Source organism: Penicillium samsonianum, assembly GCF_028829775.1.
Source record: "Penicillium samsonianum strain IBT 33392 chromosome Unknown utg000004l_segment0_segment0, whole genome shotgun sequence".
Classification (NCBI taxonomy): domain Eukaryota; kingdom Fungi; phylum Ascomycota; class Eurotiomycetes; order Eurotiales; family Aspergillaceae; genus Penicillium; species Penicillium samsonianum.
Window position 1 is genome coordinate 4,129,373 of NW_026643262.1, and position 23,265 is coordinate 4,152,637.

The following is a 23,265-nucleotide window of genomic DNA, read 5'->3' on the forward strand; positions in this document are numbered from 1 at the left end:
TCTCCAAAGTATTGGCCATCTTCTCCAAATAAGGCGTACACTCGTCCGTCAAAGTAAAGCCTTATGAGAAGAAGCAAGCCATGGTAAATTCACATGGTCTATCAAGAATATTATTATATTATAGCAGAATCAATGGCTGGATTAACTAGACTGGTTGACTCAATCGGAGTCTTCGGTTTCCCATGAATCGTCATCACTGTCATGATCGGCGTTAAGGTGTGCAAATTCAGGGTCCATCAAAGCCCGCTGCATAAGTAAATCGAAAAGCTGTGGTGGCATTGGACCCATGCTGGGATCTGCTCCTGGTGGATACTCTTCGAACCCCGGTTCTTCGAAATCTTCCTCATAACCAAGATCTTCATCATAATCGAGGTCGAGATCATCGTAATCATCAAATTCAGGTAACTCATATGGCAAGATCTGGAAATTCACTTTGGTTCCTTTGAACATCTCCTTCAGATCGAGGAAACATTGCTCTGGGGTTTTCCCTTGTGGAACACGTTGCCCAGGAAGCTTAATGGGCTGTGTGATGTCGATTGCGAATACCTTGACGTTAGTCAGCTTCGGATAAAAACCATGTTTACAATCTGTCGCAATGTTCTGAGCCAGCTCCCGGACAGATGAGTTGCAGTCGGTGATATGGAGTGTCTCTAACGAGCTGGGTAATTGAGGGTGTGGTGGAAGAGAGGCGTGTGGGATGAGGATGGTTTCGAGGACGGAGAAATCGTGGAATGAGCCGACCTTGACGTGGCTAGAAACGAGTTGCTCGATATTATCAACGTCCGGTAGTTCCATGGCGTACTCGAGGTGGAAGAGCTCAAGGGTGTCTTTATGTAGAAGGACGGCTTCATGGGCCTCCTTAGCGTTGAACTCAGGCACGGTTCCCTCGGGCATGATCCGTCGGTCGTTAGGGTCCAAGCTGAAATTGTTGTAGGTAAAGGTTTTTAGCTTCTTGCACGCTTGCATCAACTTTTTCATGGCGCCAGCATCAATGTGGCAGTGGTGGAAGGCCAGTTCCTGCGTCTCCAATGTTCCAGGGAGCCAGGTAGATGGAAACGATTCGTCGTATAGATCACCGTACTCAAAGGTGGAAAATGTGACCTTGGGAAGGGCGAGGAATTTCTCATAGGAAGCCATGTCGAAGCCGGAAAGTTCATCATCGCTTTCAATCCAGACAGACTCGAGCTTCGACAAAAATTCTGGATTGCGACGGAAAAGCTGGATGAATGGCTGAATCCAAAATTGGCGCGATGGCAGATGTAGCCCACGAAGATTGGGGGTTTTGTTGGCTAGTAATGCTCCGAAAATGCCAAGGTCGGATTTCTCCATGGCCGAAATCCATGTTTCCTCCTGATTACCCAACTGAAGGTCCTTAATTATGCCTTTGAACAGCTCGGAGTCCTCTGCGGAAACAAGTGTGGGACCGCCTGGGTTGAATGGGTGAGGCATGATGGAGACTTGATGCACATGTTTTCCGAGGTCTGGACGACGATAAAGTGTTTTGGTGAACAAGATGGTCGGGCTTGGACCACCGGCCAAACCATCATCAAAAAACTCACGGAAGAGCAAAGGTTGGGCCACCTCACGGAACTTGCGCGAAACTAGGCAAGCATTGCGCAGAGTCTCGGTCCCATCAGGTTCATCATCGTCATATTCGTCGTCATCCAATTCGTTTGCCTTGCCGTCTTTAGCTTTCGTGTTTTGATCCCCGCTCAGGAGGTCGAGATCATCTGGATGGACAAAAAAAGACAGAATGAGATCTAGGAGCTCTATGGGAAGCCCCTCGATGTGTACCATGATTCAAGATGAGGTCCGCACTCAAGATGAGCTGAGTTGAGTGCTAGACCTAAGTCAAGGTCGAAGGTTGAGGAAGGGGATGGCCAGAGAAATTATCTTCACGCGTTATGGCGCGTTAAGACCTATTAGATTATCCTGGAATGGCAGTTAGGGCTAACGGGCTAGGGCTTCATTCCACATGTAGGCCACGCTATACCCTTTTCAGGTCTAGCGCTATCTCTGGCCACTTTTACCCCGCATACAAAGTAGGATATCTCCTGGGACTCCACCACCTTTTGAGCTCCTCGCACTTTCTGTAAGTACGGGATGCTAGCATATCCGCAAGCAAACTGGCTTCCAGGTACGACAAAATTTGTGAGTCATGCTGCGCGCTGCGGGGGTTTGATTGTCGCCCAGAATCCGTGTGGTTTCAGCTTGGCTTATAATAGACGCTTTATCTAATAGAAGTTGCTTGTAATAGGGCTAACAAGGCTGTTACATAGTAGTTCGTCTTAGCTTGTGTAAAGGCCAAATAAAAGGTAACTATACCCAACGCTCAATCGGGGTCAAAGATTGATATTCCCATGTTAGCTTCTCCCATTGGCAGTTGGTTTCTTCCGGTGTTGACTGAGTCCCCATCCCATTTTTCCTATATGGAATAAAGACAGAAAAACTAGATCTGATAGCGGGGTTGGGCGACGAACCAAAGCAAAGATATCGAAGGAAGACACCCAAATTGGGCTTCTTCCAAAGGTTTTACAGGAATGATCGAACTTCCAATATGTGATAAGACTTCGATAAACACAGATACTGAAGGATGATATAGAAGAAAGCATATACAGATGCGGGGTTGATGATACCAATTGTTGGATCATCCCATTGATGCCTGATTGTACAGGCTTGCTTGCTTGCAGACTGCACGGTTTGCTAGTCTCAGGGTATAAATACCCTGCTCTTCATAGATTGAATACACAATGATTCTTCTTCCTCTCTCTCCCCGATCTCTATAACAGAAGCTATAACACCAATAACCCCCTGCTAACGCCAATGGTCCATCTCAACCACATCCACCCGGCCCTAACTATTGCTATAATCAAACAATTTGCCCAATCCCTTTCTTTCATTGGTCTCTTACGTTACACTACGCCTCAGATCGTTCATCCTCTTCGACCCAAGATGCCTGAGTGCGAAACTATGCCCGGAGGATGCAGCATGCAGGTCCGCATAACGACATAGAGCAGAGGATTTACAAGACGGTTCAGCTTTCTAGGTAATACATGTAGTTTTAACTTAATCTGAAGAATACTAGCTCCCCATCCTTGCTGCTTCTCCATGTATAACGTTGCAGCTAAACTTCAACCAGGATCTCGCCGTTTTGTATGATAGGAGCGGCATTCTCGTTGGATGTTTCTACTATGTTGCGGTCAACTACGACAGCCTGACAACCCACCTTCAACCTTGACTACAGCCAAGTTGACATCTGCATCGGTCTCTGATTGGCCCTAGCTGCTAGTATCAATGCGTATAGTACAAGCTTTCGCAATGAGTAGCCTACCTAGGTAACCTTTATGGTAAAACCTACTACGAGTGGCTCAAATCATCCGACACAACTATCCATATACAATTTAGGCAACCGTGAGCCCCCATTGACAGTAATATTCATAATTCGATTATGGAAAGAACGATCCAGGCCTCTGCCAAAATCGTTGACACCGCCATCCTCCAACATCAATGCCTCAAAACCCCTCCACATCTCGACACACTCCTTCGCGCGTCGATGCGTCCCTCGACGTGTCGAATGCGCTTTATAAATACCAAAAGGCGCCTAACCCTAGCCTTTATTTGCTCATCACTTTCTTGGGGCCTCTTTGGGCGACAGCAAAACCTCGGAAATCAGCTGTCACAGACACCCTTGAGAAATTCTCACACTCCGAGCGATCCTTCATGGCTTCTCGGAGGAGGACTTCATTTACGCTTCCCTAAATCCCGACCTTTACTTCCTCTATGCGCAGTCTCCTGGGCCCCTGAAACGTGAAAATTCGGCTATCCAAAACAGGCTCAGCAAAATATACTCCAAGTCCTCGTTCATGGATTCGCCAAAGAAGAAGGCCTTTTCTACTTGCCTCTCCAACACGCGACGTCCGCTTAATTTGATTGCTAGCATCCGTGTTGTACCCTCCACCATTATACAAACAACATACATACCTTTGAGAATCCCGTTACTGTGAGAATCCGAAACTCGATCCCAGATCTGCGCCTCAAGACTCGCCGTTCCCGTCTACAAGTTTGTGGTCACCGAGGCGGCATGCGAGTAACCAAAGCCGCGGTTGCAATTTTCAACCCACATCCTATACGGGTACAATACCTCCCATGTTCCTAAACAGGCCCGGGATACTAGCTTATTGATTGGCTTTAAACACTCTTTCAATTCTCAACAATTCGCATGGTCCCACCGAGCCCCCATCGAAGTTGATTGGTCTGAGAGAATCTATTTCCCAGCTGCATTTCAGGAACTCGCTGGCTCTACACAACTCTTCCAACTACAATTCCATGAGCTCTCCGAATACTCTGCTGCCTTCAAATGTTGGGTCGTGTTAAACATCTACAATGACTCTCATATTTGGCCAGTGCAAGCTGTGATTAAATGGTGGGTCCTGTGTGCCTTCCTTGTGTCGAAATTCATATGACGTATTATCGACAACAGCAACACCGGGGTTTCAGTCAAGCAATGCTTCTGGTACTTAGCATCGCTGGCGGCTGCAGGACAGCCTGTTCAAAATCAAACTCCAACGCATCAGTTGATCGTACATCAGTGACGTCCTCGTTTGTGATGCCTCCGAGCATTCGGACATAGACCAAGCATAGTGCTTTGTCGAAAACCGCAATACTTCGAGCCAAATCTGGCTACTCTGGATCATTTGTCTTCATGGGGTCTTATGTGGTTGTGTGCATGCTTTTCGCCGGCAGCAACAATAACAGCATGTCCTTTTTCACGCCCGTTGAAGTTATCAAAGATATCAAGAACATCACCAAAGCCACTGATGTTCAGATTAAGATGAATGGCCCCGGTGACTAGGAGCTGCCTATCTCTTGTGGTTGAGCGAGTTGATTCTCGGGGCCTGTACTTTGTTATTCTAAGTATTCAAATCTGAGTCCATTGTGATTCTCTTCCGAGCTAGCTCAGGGAAATTCTTTTTTCAAATGACAACCTCTTGTTCTTCACATCGCAAATTTGATTCCATTGTAGATATTCCTCTGAAACAAGTATCTTCTGGCCCTTATACTATGCCTTGGATGGAAATGGTCACTTTAATTCGACAATAAAGAGGGTCACCTTTTAGTTGGTCTGACAGTGCGTTTGTCAGCGTCTGGGGACCTTAGATTAGAAGTACATTTATCCATTTTTGGCGGCTGACAGGTACTCATTTCCTCGTAAAACTGAGATCATGCCTAATCAATGACTCACATCTCAAATCTACGTATCATCTTTTGCAACTGGGGTCATTTTCGGGCATTTCTCTATCAACCGCATTTTCAACTTCATTCCTTTTTTTTCCCATTATATTCTTTGTATGAAATGTCGGAATATATTTACTCTTCTTACATATAGTTTAGTTTCCAGCAACAGCATCTATCTATAAAAACACCTTAAGGTCGGAATCGGCGGTTATTCAAAGGCCGACACCGATGACGATGGATCCACTCCAGGCCTAGGTTCAATTTAAACACTTCGGCTTCGCCCTCCCATCTCTCTAAACCCCGAAAATACGAGATCCGATCTGCTGACCCCTTTTAATATATGTTATATCGGTTTTACCCGTTCTAGCAAACAAAAAAAAAAATTCCGCGATCGGCAAACATTTATCAGCTTGGACGGAACGGGTCTTAACTCCGGTTCTTTCTAGAAAACTTTTCTTCCTTTCTATTTCCCCCAACACATCATGACGAGCGAGCGCCAACCTGACGCCGCGAGCAGTAATACTGATATCGATCAACCCCACGTGGAAAAGCCCCTTGATACACCCGAACAGGAAAATGTGGCAGCCGATCAACCCAACGATGCGGAGAATATGACAGAAAAGACAACGGAGGGTGCGCCTCTAGATCGCGCACCCTCACAGGCGGCAAAGATGGGCAAGAATAAGATCATCGTCGTGATGACAGCGCTATGTGTAAGAAAACCTCCGCGCGGGGCAACGTTCGGGAAGTACGGAAAGCTAATTCGATGTCGCATTCTAGTTGGCTCTATTCTTGGCAGCTTTGGATATGGTACGTGCTGATTTCTTCGACCCCCTTGCTTCGGGCTTTTATTAACGTTGATCACTTGCAGACTATTATTTCCACCGCCCTCCCCACTATCGCCGCGCAGTTTGGTGCCTCCGAGAGCGGTTTCTCATGGATCGCATCGTCATATCTTCTGGCCAATGCCGCCTGTATCCCCCTGTGGGGCAAGATCAGTGATATCTGGGGAAGAAAGTCTATCATTGTCTTGGCAAATGTTGTCTTCCTAGTTGGTAGTTTGATCTGTGCTTTGGCGCATAACATGGCCACAATTATCGCAGGTCGAGCGGTTCAGGGTATTGGTGGTGGTGGGATCATTATCCTGGCTAACATCAGTGTTTCGGATCTCTTCAGTTTGAGGTATGATGGTTTCTTGGTCTGGGGATGGAATGAGGCTAACTTTTATACAGAGATCGTCCCATGTACTATGGTCTTTTCGGTGCAGTCTGGGCCGTCGCAGGCGCTCTTGGTCCTGTTATAGGTGGAGCTTTCACTACAAATGTGTCTTGGCGCTGGTGTTTCTATCTCAACCTTCCCGTTGGAGGTGTCTCGCTTGCTATTCTTGTTCTCTTCCTTCACATTGAATCACCCAAGACTCCATTCTGGGCTGGTATGCGCTGCATTGATTGGACAGGAACATTCTTGATCATTGGTGGAACCCTAATGTTCCTCTTCGGGCTAGAGTTCGGAGGTGTCAACTACCCCTGGGACTCACCCACTGTCATCTGCCTGATTGTCTTCGGTGTGGTCACTTGGGCTCTGGCAATGTTCCTGGAATGGAAGGTTGCTAAGTTCCCGATCATTCCCCCGCGGCTGTTTAACGGGTGGTACAACGTTCTCATCCTGCTGGTTTGTTTCTGCCACGGTTTCACCTTCATCGCGGCTACCTACTTTCTGCCGCTTTACTTCCAAACAGTCCTCCAGTCAACTCCCATCCTGAGTGGTGTGTATGTCTTGCCCCTGGTGCTGTCTCTTGCATTCGGCTCGGCGGCCACGGGTGTCGTTATGAAGAAGACTGGCCGCTTCCGCGAGCTGATTATTGGTGGTATGGCTATGATGGCCCTTGGATTCGGACTTTTCATCGACCTCAAGGCCTACGCTTCATGGCCCCGTATCATCATCTACCAATTAATCGCTGGTGTTGGTATTGGCCCCAACTTCCAGGCACCTTTGGTCGCTTTCCAAGCCAACATCCGTCCCGCCGACATGGCCACGGCAACAGCTACCTTCGGCTTTGTTCGTCAACTTTCCACTTCGATGTCCGTCGTTCTGGGCACCGTCATTTACCAAAACATCATGGGTCAACAATCAGCCAAGCTCATAGCCTCCCTAGGCCCTGAAACTGCTGCGATTGTTACTGCTTCCTTTGGCGGTTCCTCCAAGTCCATCATCAAGAGCCTTACTCCCTCCCAGCGTGAGGTCGTCCTGAGTGCCTACACACATGCCCTGAACCGCATGTGGATCTTCTACACCGCCGTGGCTTGCCTTGGCTTTGTTCTCGCTTTGTTCATCCGCCGTCGTGAGCTGACTCGCCATCACACCATCCAGAAGACGGGTCTTGCTGAACAAGAGCGTGCCCGTCAGGAGCTTATTGACTCTCGGCGCAAGGCTAACTCGAAGCCTGAAAGCGAAGCTTAATGTCTCTTCCCCTCTAGATACCCTCTTACTAATTTCTCCCCTCCATGTGCCTTAGCACACTTTCCTTAAAAGTTAATGCATATTTGTTTAATCAGGTCTTTGTCATTGCAGCCTCAAACACCTCTCACTTGGGTTATCTTGGAGTTGTTCTTTGTTGCTGTTTGCATATGAGTCATGATGCATGTTGAGCCTTTGTGTACAATGAATAAAGCTAATCGCATAAAAATGCATAGAATTGAATTCTATGTGAAGTTTGATCCCTACATGCCTTCTTTATAAGCTATAATTGTCCCTAAGCTCAATACTATAAGTACCTATCCCCAGGTCGGAAGCTTTTGAAAAAGCAGCGCATGTTATATTATATTATCTTATCCCATGAGCATCCAGCAGCCCTCCTATAGCCTGCTTTACACCCAGTATAGGATCTGAACATCCCTAAGCTTATAGCACTGCTCTATGACCCTGGCTTGAGCCATACTCGGGGTGGCGTTCAAATCTTTCTTCATGTCCCTCTTTTCCAATGGTCGAGATTCGTCCTAGAACCACCTGCCAGCCACTTTATTGGGATAGGAGATTTTGAAGACATGCCATATAGAGATGGCCCGGCTTGGACTTATACCGAGGAAATGCTCTATAATTATAAACCCAAATCGCCTAAAAGTAAGTGAGCTATTCAACAAATCTTCACCCCTCTCTCACAGCCATCTGATTTACACCTCTAGAGTTTGGGAATCCCTTTGAGACCTGTTTGTGCCTCAGGCCGATAGGACCTTGCCCCTATATAAGAGTGACCACTCTCTCCATCCTCTCTCCTCTCTTCATCCTCTCTCCTCTCTCTACCCTCTCTCTACCCTCTCTCGGGCGCAACTACCATGCACTGGTGGAAGCCCAACAACTAGCCCTGATGGCAAAGCTGTTTACCGACCTTTGTAAACCCCTGACAAGCAAGTTTACTGGCAGGGATCGGGAATCAAGATTCTGGGCTTGGGGAAGAGGCAGCGATCAGTGAAAGAGTTCTTCCCCAAGATAAGTTCAAATAAAAAGTCAAGGCAAGGCTTTCGCGAGATGGTTTCGGGCGAGGTTGTCTGAATCTTTGCTTGTCGACCAATCCACCCGTTTCTTTCGAATGATTTCTTTATCTTTTACTTCACTGTTATATCCCCTACCTACTTGAAACTCAAGATCCGATGCTGGTTATTTCAGGTCATCAGCAGGCAGTTTTCTCTTGAGCCTCGCTCCCTTTGGATGTTTCTCTCACTTCTCTTTCGATTTTCGGCCACTTCTCTTTCATTCTTCTCTCATTTCTCACTCCTATTCTTCATCAAAGTATACCCATATACTCATGGTACGTCCTGAAAGAATTTTCCCTCTAATATTTTGCTTAAACTGACAATAACTTGACAACTACAGTTCGAACACATGTCACACGTACTCCATTATCCGTGCGCTCTATATACGACACGATGGAAGTTTTCTGTTCATACCAGCATCCATCCACGGGTGCTTGTATTTCTGACAATACCCAGGCAATCCAAGGTGGGAGCTTAGAGCAGTAGCTCCGTCGCACGGAGGCACGAGTTCGTGATTCCGAGAAAACCAAGGATATTGCGAAGAAACGCCGCTATGAAAAATCCAGCCTTGGACATCCAACTGGCGACTATGGGGGCTCTATCGCCAATGTGGAGGCTGTCATACTCCAGGTTGTCGGAATTCGGGCTAGTCAACCTACGCACATTGCCAATCTCGCTGCGGACGATTCTCGCCCTGCGTGAGGGTCCTGGACATCCAAGCGCTCCAGATTCGAAGATCCGGCTTACGAAATATGGGAGTACTGGTCGAAGATTACTTGTGGTTGGATCGAACGACTGTTCGATACAGTCGTTCGATTAAGAAATCATCACCATTCTCGAAGGTGGAGTCGAAACCTTGCAACGTGCGAAGGATCAGGTCATCATCGTCGAGTGCCGCTAGTGACGGCGCATGTTCGAAGACCTGGAAGACCTACAGCGACAGGCCTAGGAAAACCTCACACGAGGACTATGACCAGGACTTCTATATCCTACTGGACTACTGGAAGCCGGCCATAGTGGCTGATCCTACACTCCTTGAACCCCGTTCTGAGGCTTTACCTTGCACTCTTCAGCCTCAGCGACGCTTCCTTCTCTCCATGCCGGTGAATCACTTCCAGAGATCCCTAGCCTCTCTTGTGCACCAGTTTGAGCCGTTACGGATTGACTTCGACGGGTAAAGTCGGGACCGGGAAGACTCAAGTAATCCTGGTACTCTCTGCGACCCTGGCACGGATAGCCGAGAACGCTGGCGTCCCAGATCCAATTACACGGACGGTTCCTACGTCCTTGTTGAGGCCCGGCCAAGAAATACGGAGTTGGGAAGCGGGGACGTTCTCGACCGGGAAAAATTCCACTGCCATCGCGCAGGTGGCGATCGTCAATGCGGCGTGGGAGTCGAAGATGTTCAAGTTTGTGAGCTCCAGGATCGTTCTCTCGACGACACCACCTCCCTCAGCGGGGAGAACAATCCCATTTACATTCAATCCAAGGGAATCACCGGCAAGTCTTATGAGCTGGGATATCAGCAAGTGTGTGAAGCTTCCCCCCAGCGCGTCTTGCAGTTATATATGCATATACACAGGGACGTTCGTCCTCCTGTTGTCGCATGCTTTTGATGGCGAAGCTCGAAGCTATAATAATCTTTGGCTTCAGCACAAACCAGAAGCCGTGCTACACCTCGGATGCACGCTGCTCTTCGGGTACCTTGACGCCCTTAAGTCGCTTTTTCTTCACCATGTCTTCGGGTACTCGTGTTGTTATACCAGGTCCGCCAAATCCTCCTGCTCCATTTTTCGTGGAGGATTCGATCGTGAGAAACCTCCCACGTTCAAGGAACTCCAAGCAATCCCTTGGTTTGACACTAGGGACTTCGGGGTATATGGCAAACTATTCGAAGCGCGATTTAACCAGGCCTCACTGATCTAGAAGGGAGAGGAGTACTCGATTGTCTTACTAAATACGGTGATGGAATCAGGGCGCCTCCCTCATCAGGCCTCTCTGCACTGGCAACTTCGCGGGAAATTAGGTGGAAAGATAAGGCCAAAGCCTATTTTACGTACGATGGGACCCTTGATGAAAAAGGGCCCTACTGGTGTTTTAACTTTGATAATACATGACCCTTTTTGGCATGGAGACATCTCACATCGATACATATGATCAAAAAAGTGCATGACATGCGACTTCCATTTTTTGATGACGCCAAATCATCCTGGCTCATTCCGGTAAAATTCGCCCTTGGTACAGCCCAAGGTAGTCGCCGGTTCAAGTCGTTTGTCGGCTCTTCTTTTCTCGGCATATTCCTTTGCCGCGGCTCCCAGGCTTCTTTCGGCCTTGTTATTTCTTGTGGTGGTATTTGCTCGTGCGATGTCAGGCTCGCGTGATCAACAGCCATCTTGTGTTATATTATCCTTGTCCGCGAGCATCCATCGCTCCTGAAAATACGAGTTCTAGCGCAGGATTTGTGTGAGCATCGCTCAACTCACTGAGATCAGCAAAAGAGTTTCTATAACGATCTAGAAGGCTTCGGTTGTTTGCAGAACTCGGAGCGGAGCACCTGAGGCCCTATACACGGAGTCTGATGTCACAGGGAGTGTACCCTGGTCCCCCCTCCATCCATTTATATTCCTACCACCAGTCCATGATCCTTTTCCTTTACCCTATATCATCATTATATATCCAACTCAGTCGCTATTCACCATCATCATGGCCAGGAAGCGAAAGAAAAAGGCCAAAAGCCTAGAACCCAGTCAGACGCGACTAAACTTTAAGCCTATCTCCCCTAGATCGACCAATAGCCCGCAAGCCGCGGGGGAGCTGGTTCGGGCGGCGCCGAGTAGCCACTCCAGCGTGACCGAAGGATGGATATTTTCGAGTGCCTCCCCACTAATGCTCCACCTACCTCGTGGGTCGGATTTCTCTATCAGGACCAATATAAATCCAACATTCTCCCCACTGTCACGTGTCTGATCACAGGATGCTCCGAGCAAGATATCTTCCAGGAACAGAGGATAATCCACCAATTCCCCTATTTTGCAATTCAAAGGAAACAGCTGGATTCCCATGTATTCACCTGATCAAGCAGTATGAAGACGAATACGAAGACGAAGCAAGAACCTTGGAGGAATTCAGCGGTCTGGTCTGGCAGAATTACACTGCCGTCTTCTCGGTCGAGTTTACTTCCTTATTTTTATCTACATAGATTTTAGCTCTGAATTGAACCATCGGTTATGAATTCTTGACTAGCCACTTAGGTCTGGGATTTTCATCAGTTAGTACATACGCCTGATGCAGGTCTGAACGGCCACTCTCTGTTTTCTTGCAAATTCCTTTCCCCCTTTTCTCTTCCCCTTCCAGTATTTAGGATGCTCAATTAATACGCTCTTTTCTTTGAAAATATCTGGCTGGTAACAGTTTTGGATATCAACGCATGGTCACACAGCGTCGTCAGCGCGGCACCATGCTCATGCGATAGCGTACACTAACACTTTCGTTTTGCGGTTTTCTTTCACTATCGTTCTTGTTGAGATCACATGGTTTCCTCCAGTTACCAACTCTCCACTCTGAATGTTCACCTCCATTTCACTATGCCCTTCGACTTGGCCCTTTCCGTAAGTCCTTCCTGACAGTTCTGCTTGTGCTTCTGCATTTGAATTGCAAGAGGCTTGGGGATCTGGGGTTGTCATGCAGATCGGACTCATTGATTTACTATGAGCAGTATGAAATAAGAGGCCTGGATCTGATACAGAGTGGTCCAGGCCCTGGGGGCAAAGACTACATATGTAGGATTCATATGATCAAGTGACTGACAGGGTTGTCAACGCAAAGCAAAAAATAAGGTCGCAGGGACAAAACAACTTGAAATGGTTGACCTATAAGAAAGTCGGTGTATGCATTGTCTTGCCTCTACCGTATTGACACGTCAGAGGAAGGGTGGGCAAATACACCGGGTCAATTCAGTTGTTGCCCAAGAGTTCGGGGGATCAACAACGCATTGGAACCCCTCGGTTGGTGGATAGTGGATGGGTTTGTCGAAAACAGCTCTGGCACTGACGATCATTATGAAATAGGAGGCTGCATGAAACACGCTAGTGCATGGAAACATCGGGATTGGACATATAATGCTGCACGGCCACCTTCCAAGGTTTGGACTTCAGCTTACGTGTTACTCATGTGAGCCTAAAAAATCTTCCAAGGTTCGAAGGTTCCAGGCTGTGTTCCAAGGTTCCTTCGAAGGTTCGGTCCCTTCGGCATCCTCCGAGAACTTACCAGAGATCTAGCCCACCTAAAAAAACCATCATCCACCTACCTACTCCGGTTCCCCCTCTATTTCTCCCCAACATGGCAGCCCACGTCATCTCTATTACATCATCCGACCTAGATACAACCTATTAGAGGAGACTTGATCTCGATGACTACACTGCCCATTTCACCCGCTGAGCATTGTGGCTTGAAACAAGGTGAAGCAGTGCCACAATTCCACACACTAACCCATTGAACCCTCACCGTACATCCTAGATCACCGTTGGATTCGAGCATATAAATCTTATATTCTACCCAAACTACCAGCTGAACCCTGTTGATTACTTTTGCTTTCGCAGTATCTTTTTACTTGTCCAAAATTTCCCAATCACTGTTTTATATCACGATGGCATGGTCTCCATACAACGTCCCCTCGAACGCTTCCGGTACGCCTGGTCAAGAGCCAAGTGCTAGGGATCTGTATTACCCCTATGGGTCTGTTGTTCATCAGTACCCTCCCACCCTGGCGGCAGAGCCGTCGATGTTCTCTGAGAACTATCATCCGTACAATACTCTCATGCAACACCCCTCCGCACCAATTCGTCCCAGCTTACACATACCTTTCGCATCGGCTCATGCCGACTTGAACTCCCCTAATCACAATACGGTACACCATACCTCGATCGAGATCAATAGACCTAGAGAACCCTTGACCATGGGCTATCTCAGCTCTGGACATAGTACTACGTGCACTACACCATCGGGATCGGGATCATCCACTCCCTCTGTGCAGGAGAGCCCCCAGTCGGGTGTCGGTGGGCATGAAGTCCAGACTATCTTTGGTGGTGGCCGAACACACAGACGGAAGGACGAGTAAGCCATCCCTCTATTGCCAAGCTAGCATATCATCACCACGCTAACATTATCCTCGTCATTGTAGCGAACTTCACGGCACGTACCAATGCTGCTGGAAAGACTGCAAATACCGCGGCATGTTCTCTCGCAAGGGAGTTCTCATGCGCCATATAGAAACACAGCATGTCACACCGCGCTCATTCGACTGCCCCGTGTGTGGAAAGCTCTTCTGTAGACGGGACAATATGACCGAGCACTTGGGGAGAGTTCATTTGGAGCGAGGCTGATGGAAAACTTGAGTTTGTACTGGGCTTGGAGTCACTGGGAGAATGTTGAGTTTGGATTATGATGGATCGGCGTTTAGTTTTGATATTCGATGATACCCGGACAATTTGTGCTTGATTTTCAATGAATATCTTTTGATTGGGAGCAAAAAATAATAGGAAATTTGGCGGGAAGGAGGATAATAATAAATTATCATTTTAGTACTAGTAATAATAGGACAGTCAGCTCATGCAGCTAAACTGCGCCCCATAGTGTGCATATACGAGTCCACGAATGTAGTTCCAAGGTTCTCATCACATGCAATCACACTCGGCGCTTATGCATCGTTGACGCTCATTTTTATAATTTAGATATCCCGGGGTAAATTCGGGAGCGTCCTGCAAAGTTTTTCCCCGGAACCCTAACTTGACGGTAGAAAGTCTCCGACATCAGGAGGATCATTAACATCTCTTCATGCTATGGCTGCAACTAAATTAGAGTCCCTGAAATAGACATGTTGTAATAATATTCGAATATTCCAATATTCCCAACCGCCCCCAAGCGCTAGCCCTATTTAATGCAATGTAGCCCTGAAACCATGATCCCTGTCACATCCATGTTCAACTCAGATGAATAGTTCACGCAGTGAGGCTTTTTTGGATTAATCTACCATTTCTATTATCATAGTCTAACTGCATGATGAAAATGCACAAGGATAAAAGAAACAGGCGCTAAGAGCTTAGAAAAAAAGGAGGAAAGAAGGAAAGAAGCAGTAAGAACGTGCCGATCTCTCGTATATTTCCAGTCAGCCTTGCAACTCGCGTGGTTAATGATCTGCGTTCTCCAGACATGACGTGGCAGCCAAGCAGAGTAAGTTCGTCGTATCGGACAGGAATCGGTTCGTACGCCCAGGTCCCTGGAAATGGGGATAGTGTCCGTACGGAGTATGCATGCTTCAGCTGCTGGCTAATTTTATAACCCATAGGGAAATTCACCCTATACCTCATAGGAACTAGTAACAACCCAGGTTGGGGGTCAAGATCCATTCTACATGTCGATCACTCTTTGCCCCTCATTCCCAATTGCTCTTAGTGTCAATGCTGCATGGATATGGTTGGCTCGGGGCCTGCAGCATTATCATACTTTCAAATTACGATTCCAAATGATCCTTCTGTCGCTTTGGTTTCCACTTTCCGGACCCGAAAACTGAGGAATTAATGACACAGATGATGGGTTCCCTGCAGCAAAGGACCCGGGGAAACTGGTTTGTACGCTCAGCCCGCTTAAAAAAAGCCACGAGTACTGATCTCGTTGTTATTGGTACCACGCTTGTAATGTTGAGCATGGACTTGATGCAGAGAACAAAATCCCTACTTTCTAGAACGTAACACGAGTTTTCTAGAACGTAAGACATGTTTTCTAGAACGAGTCCGGGGGTCAGTCCCAGTAGTTGCATGAGTCTCCGCAAGTCTGATTCCACCCGTTTTTCTTTTCTTTTTTTTCTATTTTCTCTTGCCCGTCTTCTCTTCTATTAAGTAGTGGTGTGTAGTCTCCCTAAGTGCGGCTTTTAGTGACAGTTGGCCTGCCTTGTGCCTGAATCACATCGACTCGGATTTTATAAATACTCCCCGGCCCTTTATCGGGCTCAAAGAAATATCCTTCTAACAGCCCACTTAGCATTCCTGTGACTTGTCTCTATCTTCTCAACGCTCACTCTCTACATCCAGGTCGGTGATTCTACACATGATGGCGTGGCCAACACGCAACAACAACTCAATTATCCCGGAGTCCGCGTTTCCGTGGACTAATGCCGAGTCGGAGAATTGGAGAACCGAGTATCTCAAACAGCCCGAGACTCTTTTCATGCCCCCGTCCCCTGATTCCTCGACCACCTCGAGGCCGCCCACCGCTCGACCTCCTTCATACAACTATCAGCTGCAGCTTCCATCCGCGCCGCTTCCCTACACACAGTTCCCCTCTACAGAATTCCCCTCTACTCCGATTGCCCTTGGCACAATGCTGTCCCCCACTCCTTCCTCGTCGTACCTAGACCCAAGCACCTTCAGGCGGTCCATCAACAACCACAGCCCAAGATCCGTTCCAACCCAAGCAACAAACACCGTACTCTCCCCGGCAAGCCTCTACGACACCAGATGTCCCAGTCCTTGGGATGATCTTCCCGTCTCGACACCCATAATAAAAGAGACACTTCCGTCGGATGAGGCGAGCAAGGAGCCTAGCGAGACCAAAAGGCCGTGTCGGTCTCGTGGCCGTGCAGCCAAAAGAAAGTGTGTATTTTCTCTTTTTATTCTTTTCCTAAGACTATTGTAGTCATTGTACACATATGCTGAACGCAATTCGTCTAGGGACAACGATAATTACGGAACCTTCAAATGCGAATGGAAGGGCTGCCAATATGACCGTCTGTTCTCGCGCAAAGGAGTCCTCATGCGGCACATCCAGACTCAGCATGTCAATCCACGGGCTTTCAAGTGCCCCTGGTGTGACCATGCTTCGAGTCGACGGGAGAACTTGAAAGCGCATAGACAATCGATTCACAAGGAAACGCTGTAAGATCCATGGTGGAATGTGTTGGTGTTGGGGGTTTAGGATTTGGGATACCTGGTCTGCTTTTATATACACGGGAATATATACTTCGGCTAGAGTGGAGTTCGGTTCGGATTTTATGTTGCAATATATATATGTATCCGTTTTTGCTGATGACTTTATGGGACAATTCAAGATGGAGAATAACATGTGGGAATCGAAATTGGAGTAACATGGAACATAGGAAACCGATATATACTTGAAAGAGAAAAAAGAGTGCCCCCTGGTGTTGTGAAGGTGGTTGACGATATGGGGAGGCGGATCCACACCACAACCTGGGGAACCAGGCCGAATAAGGCCGCACAGGGTCTATGGGTGCTAGAGCTATAGTTAATTTTAATGTATTACGGCCGAGGTCTGTTTATCTTGCTGTTGCCATGGGAGTATAATTTATGTTCGCAAAACATGCATGCCATGGTATATTGGAGCCAGAGCAAAGAAATGCAATTTCTTCTTAAACAAAAGACGGAAGACAGACGCACGAAGAAGCGGATCGATTGACCGGTCTGTTGAAATTTGAAATGGTATGGAATTTGGTGCGTTTAAGCGTCAGATACACAATGGGAGAAGTGACGCTGCGCGACCAGACACATCATGCTCGCCAATTGTAAGAACAAGGAGAAATATCGAGACGAAGCTCGTTCCCAGTATCTTGGGACCGACACAGCTATGAAAGTGTAAATTTTTTTTGATTCGTAGGGCTTTGTTGGCCCTGCCTTCTCCCACGAATAAAACGTTATCAACCCGCCAACTCCATCACCTCAAATCAACATCGGCTCGTTCCGTCGACTTTTCCTTGCCTGACCGACCGTCTGTGCGAAGAAGGGAATCGCCCACTGAAAACAACACAGAGAATCCGTTTAGATGTTGGAGGGGTAGAGCATAACGCGGACGGTAGCGCCGAGGGACTTGGGGGGAGGTTGTTGCGGAACTTGGCGCGCACAACACCGGAGTTGCCTGGAACGAGTCAGATAAACGAAATTCGAGTTCGAGGGTTTCCAGACCCAGAGGACCATTCGGAGATGGCCTTGGGACTGGTTGTTGAATTCACGTACCGTGTGGCCGAGTGACCTTGCCCCAGATCACCCGAATGTTGGAGCCGCGGACCTCACGCTTAGCACGGTAAACGAAAGCGACCTTCTTGCCGAGGTAGAACTTGGCAGACTTGGTGTCATCAACACCCTCGATCTTGACCAAGCTGTATAACCATATATCAGATTCCATTCATCGAGTATTCAATTTCATGTGCGCAGGGTGTAGATACCTGGTGTTGGGAGTGAGGGCGTGCTTGGAGCGCTGGAAGCTCAGGTGACGTCCCCTGTGAAAAGAAACTCGTATTAATTCTCTGTCCATATCGTTTGTTGCTTCGATTTGAGTGGCGATATATTGTGTCCCCCAAATCGGTCCTCCATGTCGAATTGGTGTATCCTTAAATGCGACGATGAAAGTGCAGTGGTAACTTACTTGACGTAGACTAGAAAAAGAAGAAATAGTTAGCACATGTCTTTTATCCAGTGTGCGACCGCACAAGGTGCCTGCTCGAGACGCGGCATTGCGATTTCAAGACCGCCAAAACGACGATCGATAAGACATTCGAGGGATTCACTCACGGCGGTGTCCTTGTTCCGAAGGCATTTTGTCGGCTTTTCTGTGGGGAGCGGGCAAGGAAAGAAAGTCGAAGGAATGACCCGCAAGATCAGAAGTCGTTCCCGTTTGTCGTGGTTGTCGTCGCTTCGATAGAGTCAGGCGCACAATCAATTTGGGCAGCCGTGTGGTGGTTTTCGCCCTAGCCCAAACGGGATCTTAGCGAGCCACAGTCCACGTGACACTTCAGGGCTAAGCGAGATCCCGTGATAGCCACACCGCCCCTCATCTTACATCAGCGATTAGATAGGCAGAATCTGAGATGAGATAAGCTTTTGTTTGTTTCTCCGATCCGAGGCTGGCGGTCATTTACCGATCACTTACCGCCCTACTTTATTTTTTTCTGCCAGTCGGGCTACTGTAGTCCGAGTCCAAGCCTCCAAGTCTGCAGCTGACAAACCTAAGCCATGACGACAGGGGTTCCAACCTTCTAAAGTTGGAAGGTTTCACTCAAAAAAAAAGCAATGTGCAAGGGCTATCGTCGGCAGGTCTGGGCAGTGAATGATTGGTTTTAGCAATCCTCGCCAGCTTCCTTCAGAACATAGAACAATCAACATCTTCAAAGAATAACCACAGTGACATGATCCGGGTAGCATTCCGGTGCATGGTATACTTCAGACCGAGACTACTTATTGGGAAATCTAGAAGTTCCTGTATCCTGCCCCACATCCTGGCTGTCGGGATAACTGATTACATTTGAGACCGGTTATGTATCTATGGATGTATGTATTCATCAAAACTTGGGGCACTTTCCAAGAGGATTCGTACGAGAGACCTCAGGAACCAGACTAGCGTAGAGCATAGATAGGGTCGTATAGTATAACTATAGTATGTACTCCGTAGTATAGCCCCCATGTAACACTTAACGGTTAATAGTTATGTATGCTCCGGATTCGGACCCTCGAATCGTGCCTAGGTAGATCGGGTTAATAATACCAGTCTCAAACCGGACTTAAGAAAGTGGTCTCTCGCGGGAAAATAGAATCCGTCTGGGACAAAATGACAAATGTGCCGATCCATCCCCACGATTGGGTTCACCGGTAGAAGTTCTTATCGAGTTGCGTGCTCGAGGTACGTGGTATTGTACCTGTTCTTGCAGGTTCGGTACTTTAATTTGATACACTCTCTGAGGGGATTTTAGTGGACACACTGCAACGTTCTCGATGTGATGGCTTGTTATTCCAATGCTCCGCTTTGCACACATGTGCATACTAGGAGTACAGCTGACCGCAAAGCTATCCATAATATAACCAGTACTCCCTATACAACATTGGACATTTTTATGGACACGTAACACTCTACAATCAAATTTAGCCTGTTTTGTGTAGTGTGATCCGCACCTATATGTAATCTCTTATCAGATGACCTTCCTAGTTTCTTCTCTCTGAAAGAGACCCGCGGAGCTGTTTTTGGACCAAGAACAAGCGACATGCTCACATCGGACAACATTGACAATTGATCCGATGGACTTTGTATCACCCCGAGCCCAAGTCCCAACCCAGTTATAAGCAGCGCTGATAGCCCCCGGTGGTAGCCTGCGCGGGGTTGTTGATAATCAAAACGGGTAAGATCCCGTGGGATCCTAGAGTGGCCCAAAGTTCCAAGGTCGATGACAAAGGGTGATCATTAAGATCGGACTTAAGAAATACTTGATATAAGAAAGTTGACCGGAATTTGCCACGAGGCCAAGAGCAGGTCTCAAGGCCGATAAAACAATATGCAGCAAAAGAGAAACAAAATATTATATTACTAGTAGACTATAAGTAAAAGATAAAATAAAACAAAAAACAAATTAACAAAACAAAAAAAAAGTCATAAATACCTTAAAGTCATAAAATACATACAATACCCTGCAAAAGCCCCACCAGCCGAAGCTGTGAGCGACTTCCGTTAAAAAGTACTCCGCCGGATCCTGTTGGAGTTCTCAACAATCTTCCTCTTCTTTTTTCTTTTCCAAACTCGCTCAACTTTTCTTCTTCATTTTGTGTATTAAGCGGTTGGTGCAAGATGACTAGTGTGATCAACCAGACCGATGACCGCCAGGGTGCTGGGTGAGTCCCCCTCCTGTATCTCTGACATCACTCCCTTCCCCCCGGTTGCGGAAGCCCACCGGCTGCCTCCAGCTCAATTCAACCTCGACCTATTCCCAATATTGTGCTATTTTGGATGTTATTCCTTCATCCCAATAATAGTCAATCCTTTCCTTGAACGTTTTCGCACACTTTCTCTACTTAGAGAGCTCCCCCGCTCAACCCCTCAATTGCCGCGTCAAATTCAGAATTCTTTCTCGGTCAATTAAGCACAACACTAACAATGGATATCGCATTCAGCACCATCGAACTTAAGGATGATACCATCATCGTGGTACTAGGCGCATCTGGTGATCTGGCGAAGAAGAAGACCGTTCGTACCCCTCCAACCCGGATGCTATGACGCTTGACATACTAACCAATTTTATAGTTCCCTGCACTCTTTGGCCTTGTATGTGCTATTTCTACTGACCATTCTAGTTCTCATCCACTAACAATTTTGGTATAGTTCCGCAACAAATTCCTTCCCAAGGACATTCGGATCGTCGGATATGCGCGCACAAAGATGGACACCGAGGAATACCTCAAGCGCGTTCGCTCGTACATCAAGGTCCCCACAAAGGAGATTGAAGATCAATTAGATCAGTTCTGCAAGATGTGCACCTACGTTTCCGGCCAATATGATCAAGATGATTCGTTCATCAACCTGAACAAGCACCTTGAGGAGATCGAGAACAACCGCCAATCGAAGGAGCAGAACCGCGTGTTCTACATGGCACTGCCGCCCAGTGTCTTCACCACTGTTTCCGAGCAGCTGAAGCGCAACTGCTACCCCAAGAGCGGTCTCGCTCGCATTATTGTGAGTTTCTCTGGACAGCCTGGCCCAAAACGAACTCCATATTGATACAACCTATTCTTTTTAATAGGTCGAGAAGCCCTTTGGTAAGGACCTACAGAGCTCGCGCGACCTCCAGAAGGCTTTGGAGCCCAACTGGAAGGAGGAGGAGATCTTCCGTATCGATCACTACCTTGGAAAGGAGATGGTCAAGAACATCCTAATTCTGCGATTCGGCAACGAGTTCTTCAACGCCACATGGAACCGTCGCCACATTGATAACGTTCAGGTATGTGATGAAGCGATCTCATTCCGGAATTCGAGTTCTAATATCGGCTGCAGATTACATTCAAGGAGCCTTTCGGCACTGAGGGCCGTGGTGGCTACTTCGATGAGTTCGGTATTATCCGTGATGTTATGCAGAACCGTAAGTATATTCAATTGCACTGACTAGATGTAGAAAACATGCTAACAATCTAATAGACCTCCTGCAGGTTCTCACATTGCTCGCCATGGAGCGCCCGATTTCCTTCTCTTCCGAGGATATCCGTGACGAAAAGGTCCGTGTTCTCCGCGCCATGGATGCTATTGAGCCCAAGAATGTCATCATCGGCCAGTACGGACGCTCCCTCGACGGCAGCAAGCCCGGTTACCTGGAGGACGATACTGTGCCTAAGGAGTCGCGTTGCCCGACTTTCTGCGCGATGGTTGCATACATTAAGAACGAGCGTTGGGACGGCGTTCCCTTCATTCTCAAGGCCGGAAAGGCCTTGAACGAGCAGAAGACTGAGGTCCGCATCCAGTTCAAGGATGTCACTTCCGGTATCTTCAAGGACATCCCCCGTAACGAGCTTGTCATCCGTGTCCAGCCCAATGAGTCCGTCTATATCAAGATGAACTCCAAGCTGCCCGGTCTCTCCATGCAGACGGTGGTTACCGAGCTGGACTTGACCTACCGCCGCCGCTTCTCCGACCTCAAGATCCCCGAGGCCTACGAGTCCCTGATTTTGGATGCCTTCAAGGGCGACCACTCCAACTTCGTCCGTGACGACGAGTTGGATGCCAGCTGGCGCATCTTCACTCCCCTCCTGCACTACCTGGATGACAACAAGGAGATCATCCCCATGGAGTACCCCTACGGTGAGTTTACCCCATTTTTTTCTACTCTCCCAACCATGACACGTAGCTAATTTGCATTGATATAGGCTCCCGTGGACCCGCCGTCCTTGATGACTTCACTGCTTCATACGGCTACAAATTCAGCGACGCCGCTGGCTACCAGTGGCCCGTCACTACCTCGGCCCCCAACCGGCTGTAGGTCTTCGGAGTATAGCTGTTTACGATGATTATGGGAAGCGGATTCGGGATACAAAGGAATTAAAAACTCTATTTTCTGACTCTGGTTGGTTGGTTGGCCGGCAGGCAGGAGTCGCGTCATACTGTGATACTTAGGTTTTCGAGACCAATTCAAAAATTAGGATTGGATGCGACGCACGCAATGAAAGATACTTACGCCCTTATTTTGTCGGCTATGTGGTGGATATTGTCCCTTTATCTTGGGAGTTGCTACAATAATCAGCTATCATCCACCATGTTTCTATCTGTTTTTGTTTTGCTTGACAATATTTGCGGAGTAAAAAAAAAGCCCTGGAGCAAAAGTACTTTCCTAATCAGGCAAGCTATGGTATCGAACCATAGCCCCTATAGAGTTTGCCGAGTGCACGTACATCATGTCCCGTGTCTACAATTCCCCTGTGTTTCTATAATTGGCTCACAGGGCTTGGATTACGTCATCACACGTGGCCAATCAGCACAAAAGGGTCCATCACTAGAGGCTGACATAAGGCTGGGCTCCAGCCCTGGCTGCAGCCCTGGCTGCAAACAACATACTTAGGAGTGCTTGAAACCTAATGCATTTAGAGTGAGAAACCAACCCGTACACAGACAACAAATAAAGGCCATAGCCGACCCTGGCTGTCAGGAGAAAAGCCGGATCGGCATAAGGGTTCCAGGGCTGGCGGGTCCC

At 47.8% G+C, this 23,265-nt stretch overlaps 7 protein-coding genes across 7 annotated transcripts; 5 read left to right on the forward strand and 2 right to left on the reverse strand.

Annotated features, from left to right (window-relative positions):
- Positions 1–159: 159 nt before the first annotated feature.
- Positions 160–1,797, reverse strand: N7471_008507 (uncharacterized protein; the record flags this gene model as incomplete). The annotated part of the gene is made up of 1 exon (XM_057281226.1): positions 160–1,797. One exon carries the CDS (start codon positions 1,795–1,797, stop codon positions 160–162), a length of 1,638 nt encoding a protein of 545 aa, XP_057135486.1.
- Positions 1,798–5,717: 3,920 nt separating this feature from the next.
- N7471_008508 (MDR family MFS transporter) lies at positions 5,718–7,695 on the forward strand (the record flags this gene model as incomplete). The annotated part of the gene is made up of 4 exons (XM_057281227.1): positions 5,718–5,948; positions 6,016–6,045; positions 6,107–6,417; positions 6,468–7,695. The coding sequence occupies 4 exons, from the start codon at positions 5,718–5,720 to the stop codon at positions 7,693–7,695; spliced, it is 1,800 nt and encodes a 599-aa protein (XP_057135487.1).
- Positions 7,696–9,517: 1,822 nt separating this feature from the next.
- Positions 9,518–9,943, forward strand: N7471_008509 (uncharacterized protein; the record flags this gene model as incomplete). The annotated part of the gene is made up of 1 exon (XM_057281228.1): positions 9,518–9,943. One exon carries the CDS (start codon positions 9,518–9,520, stop codon positions 9,941–9,943), a length of 426 nt encoding a protein of 141 aa, XP_057135488.1.
- Positions 9,944–13,410: 3,467 nt separating this feature from the next.
- On the forward strand, positions 13,411–14,146 carry N7471_008510 (uncharacterized protein; the record flags this gene model as incomplete). The annotated part of the gene is made up of 2 exons (XM_057281229.1): positions 13,411–13,877; positions 13,945–14,146. 2 exons carry the CDS (start codon positions 13,411–13,413, stop codon positions 14,144–14,146), a joined length of 669 nt encoding a protein of 222 aa, XP_057135489.1.
- Positions 14,147–15,866: 1,720 nt separating this feature from the next.
- N7471_008511 (uncharacterized protein) lies at positions 15,867–16,697 on the forward strand (the record flags this gene model as incomplete). The annotated part of the gene is made up of 2 exons (XM_057281230.1): positions 15,867–16,411; positions 16,490–16,697. The coding sequence occupies 2 exons, from the start codon at positions 15,867–15,869 to the stop codon at positions 16,695–16,697; spliced, it is 753 nt and encodes a 250-aa protein (XP_057135490.1).
- A 279-nt stretch (positions 16,698–16,976) lies between these two features.
- N7471_008512 (60S ribosomal eL33 domain-containing protein) lies at positions 16,977–18,601 on the reverse strand (the record flags this gene model as incomplete). Its single annotated transcript, XM_057281231.1, is given in 5 exon segments — positions 16,977–17,687; positions 17,786–17,928; positions 17,995–18,048; positions 18,337–18,516; positions 18,528–18,601. Coding segments are annotated over 5 exon segments (642 nt in total), but the record flags the coding sequence as incomplete, so codon positions are not given.
- Positions 18,602–20,381: 1,780 nt separating this feature from the next.
- Positions 20,382–22,557, forward strand: N7471_008513 (glucose-6-phosphate dehydrogenase; the record flags this gene model as incomplete). The annotated part of the gene is made up of 8 exons (XM_057281232.1): positions 20,382–20,425; positions 20,705–20,777; positions 20,835–20,855; positions 20,913–21,263; positions 21,331–21,528; positions 21,582–21,666; positions 21,723–22,379; positions 22,445–22,557. 8 exons carry the CDS (start codon positions 20,382–20,384, stop codon positions 22,555–22,557), a joined length of 1,542 nt encoding a protein of 513 aa, XP_057135492.1.
- Positions 22,558–23,265: the final 708 nt, after the last annotated feature.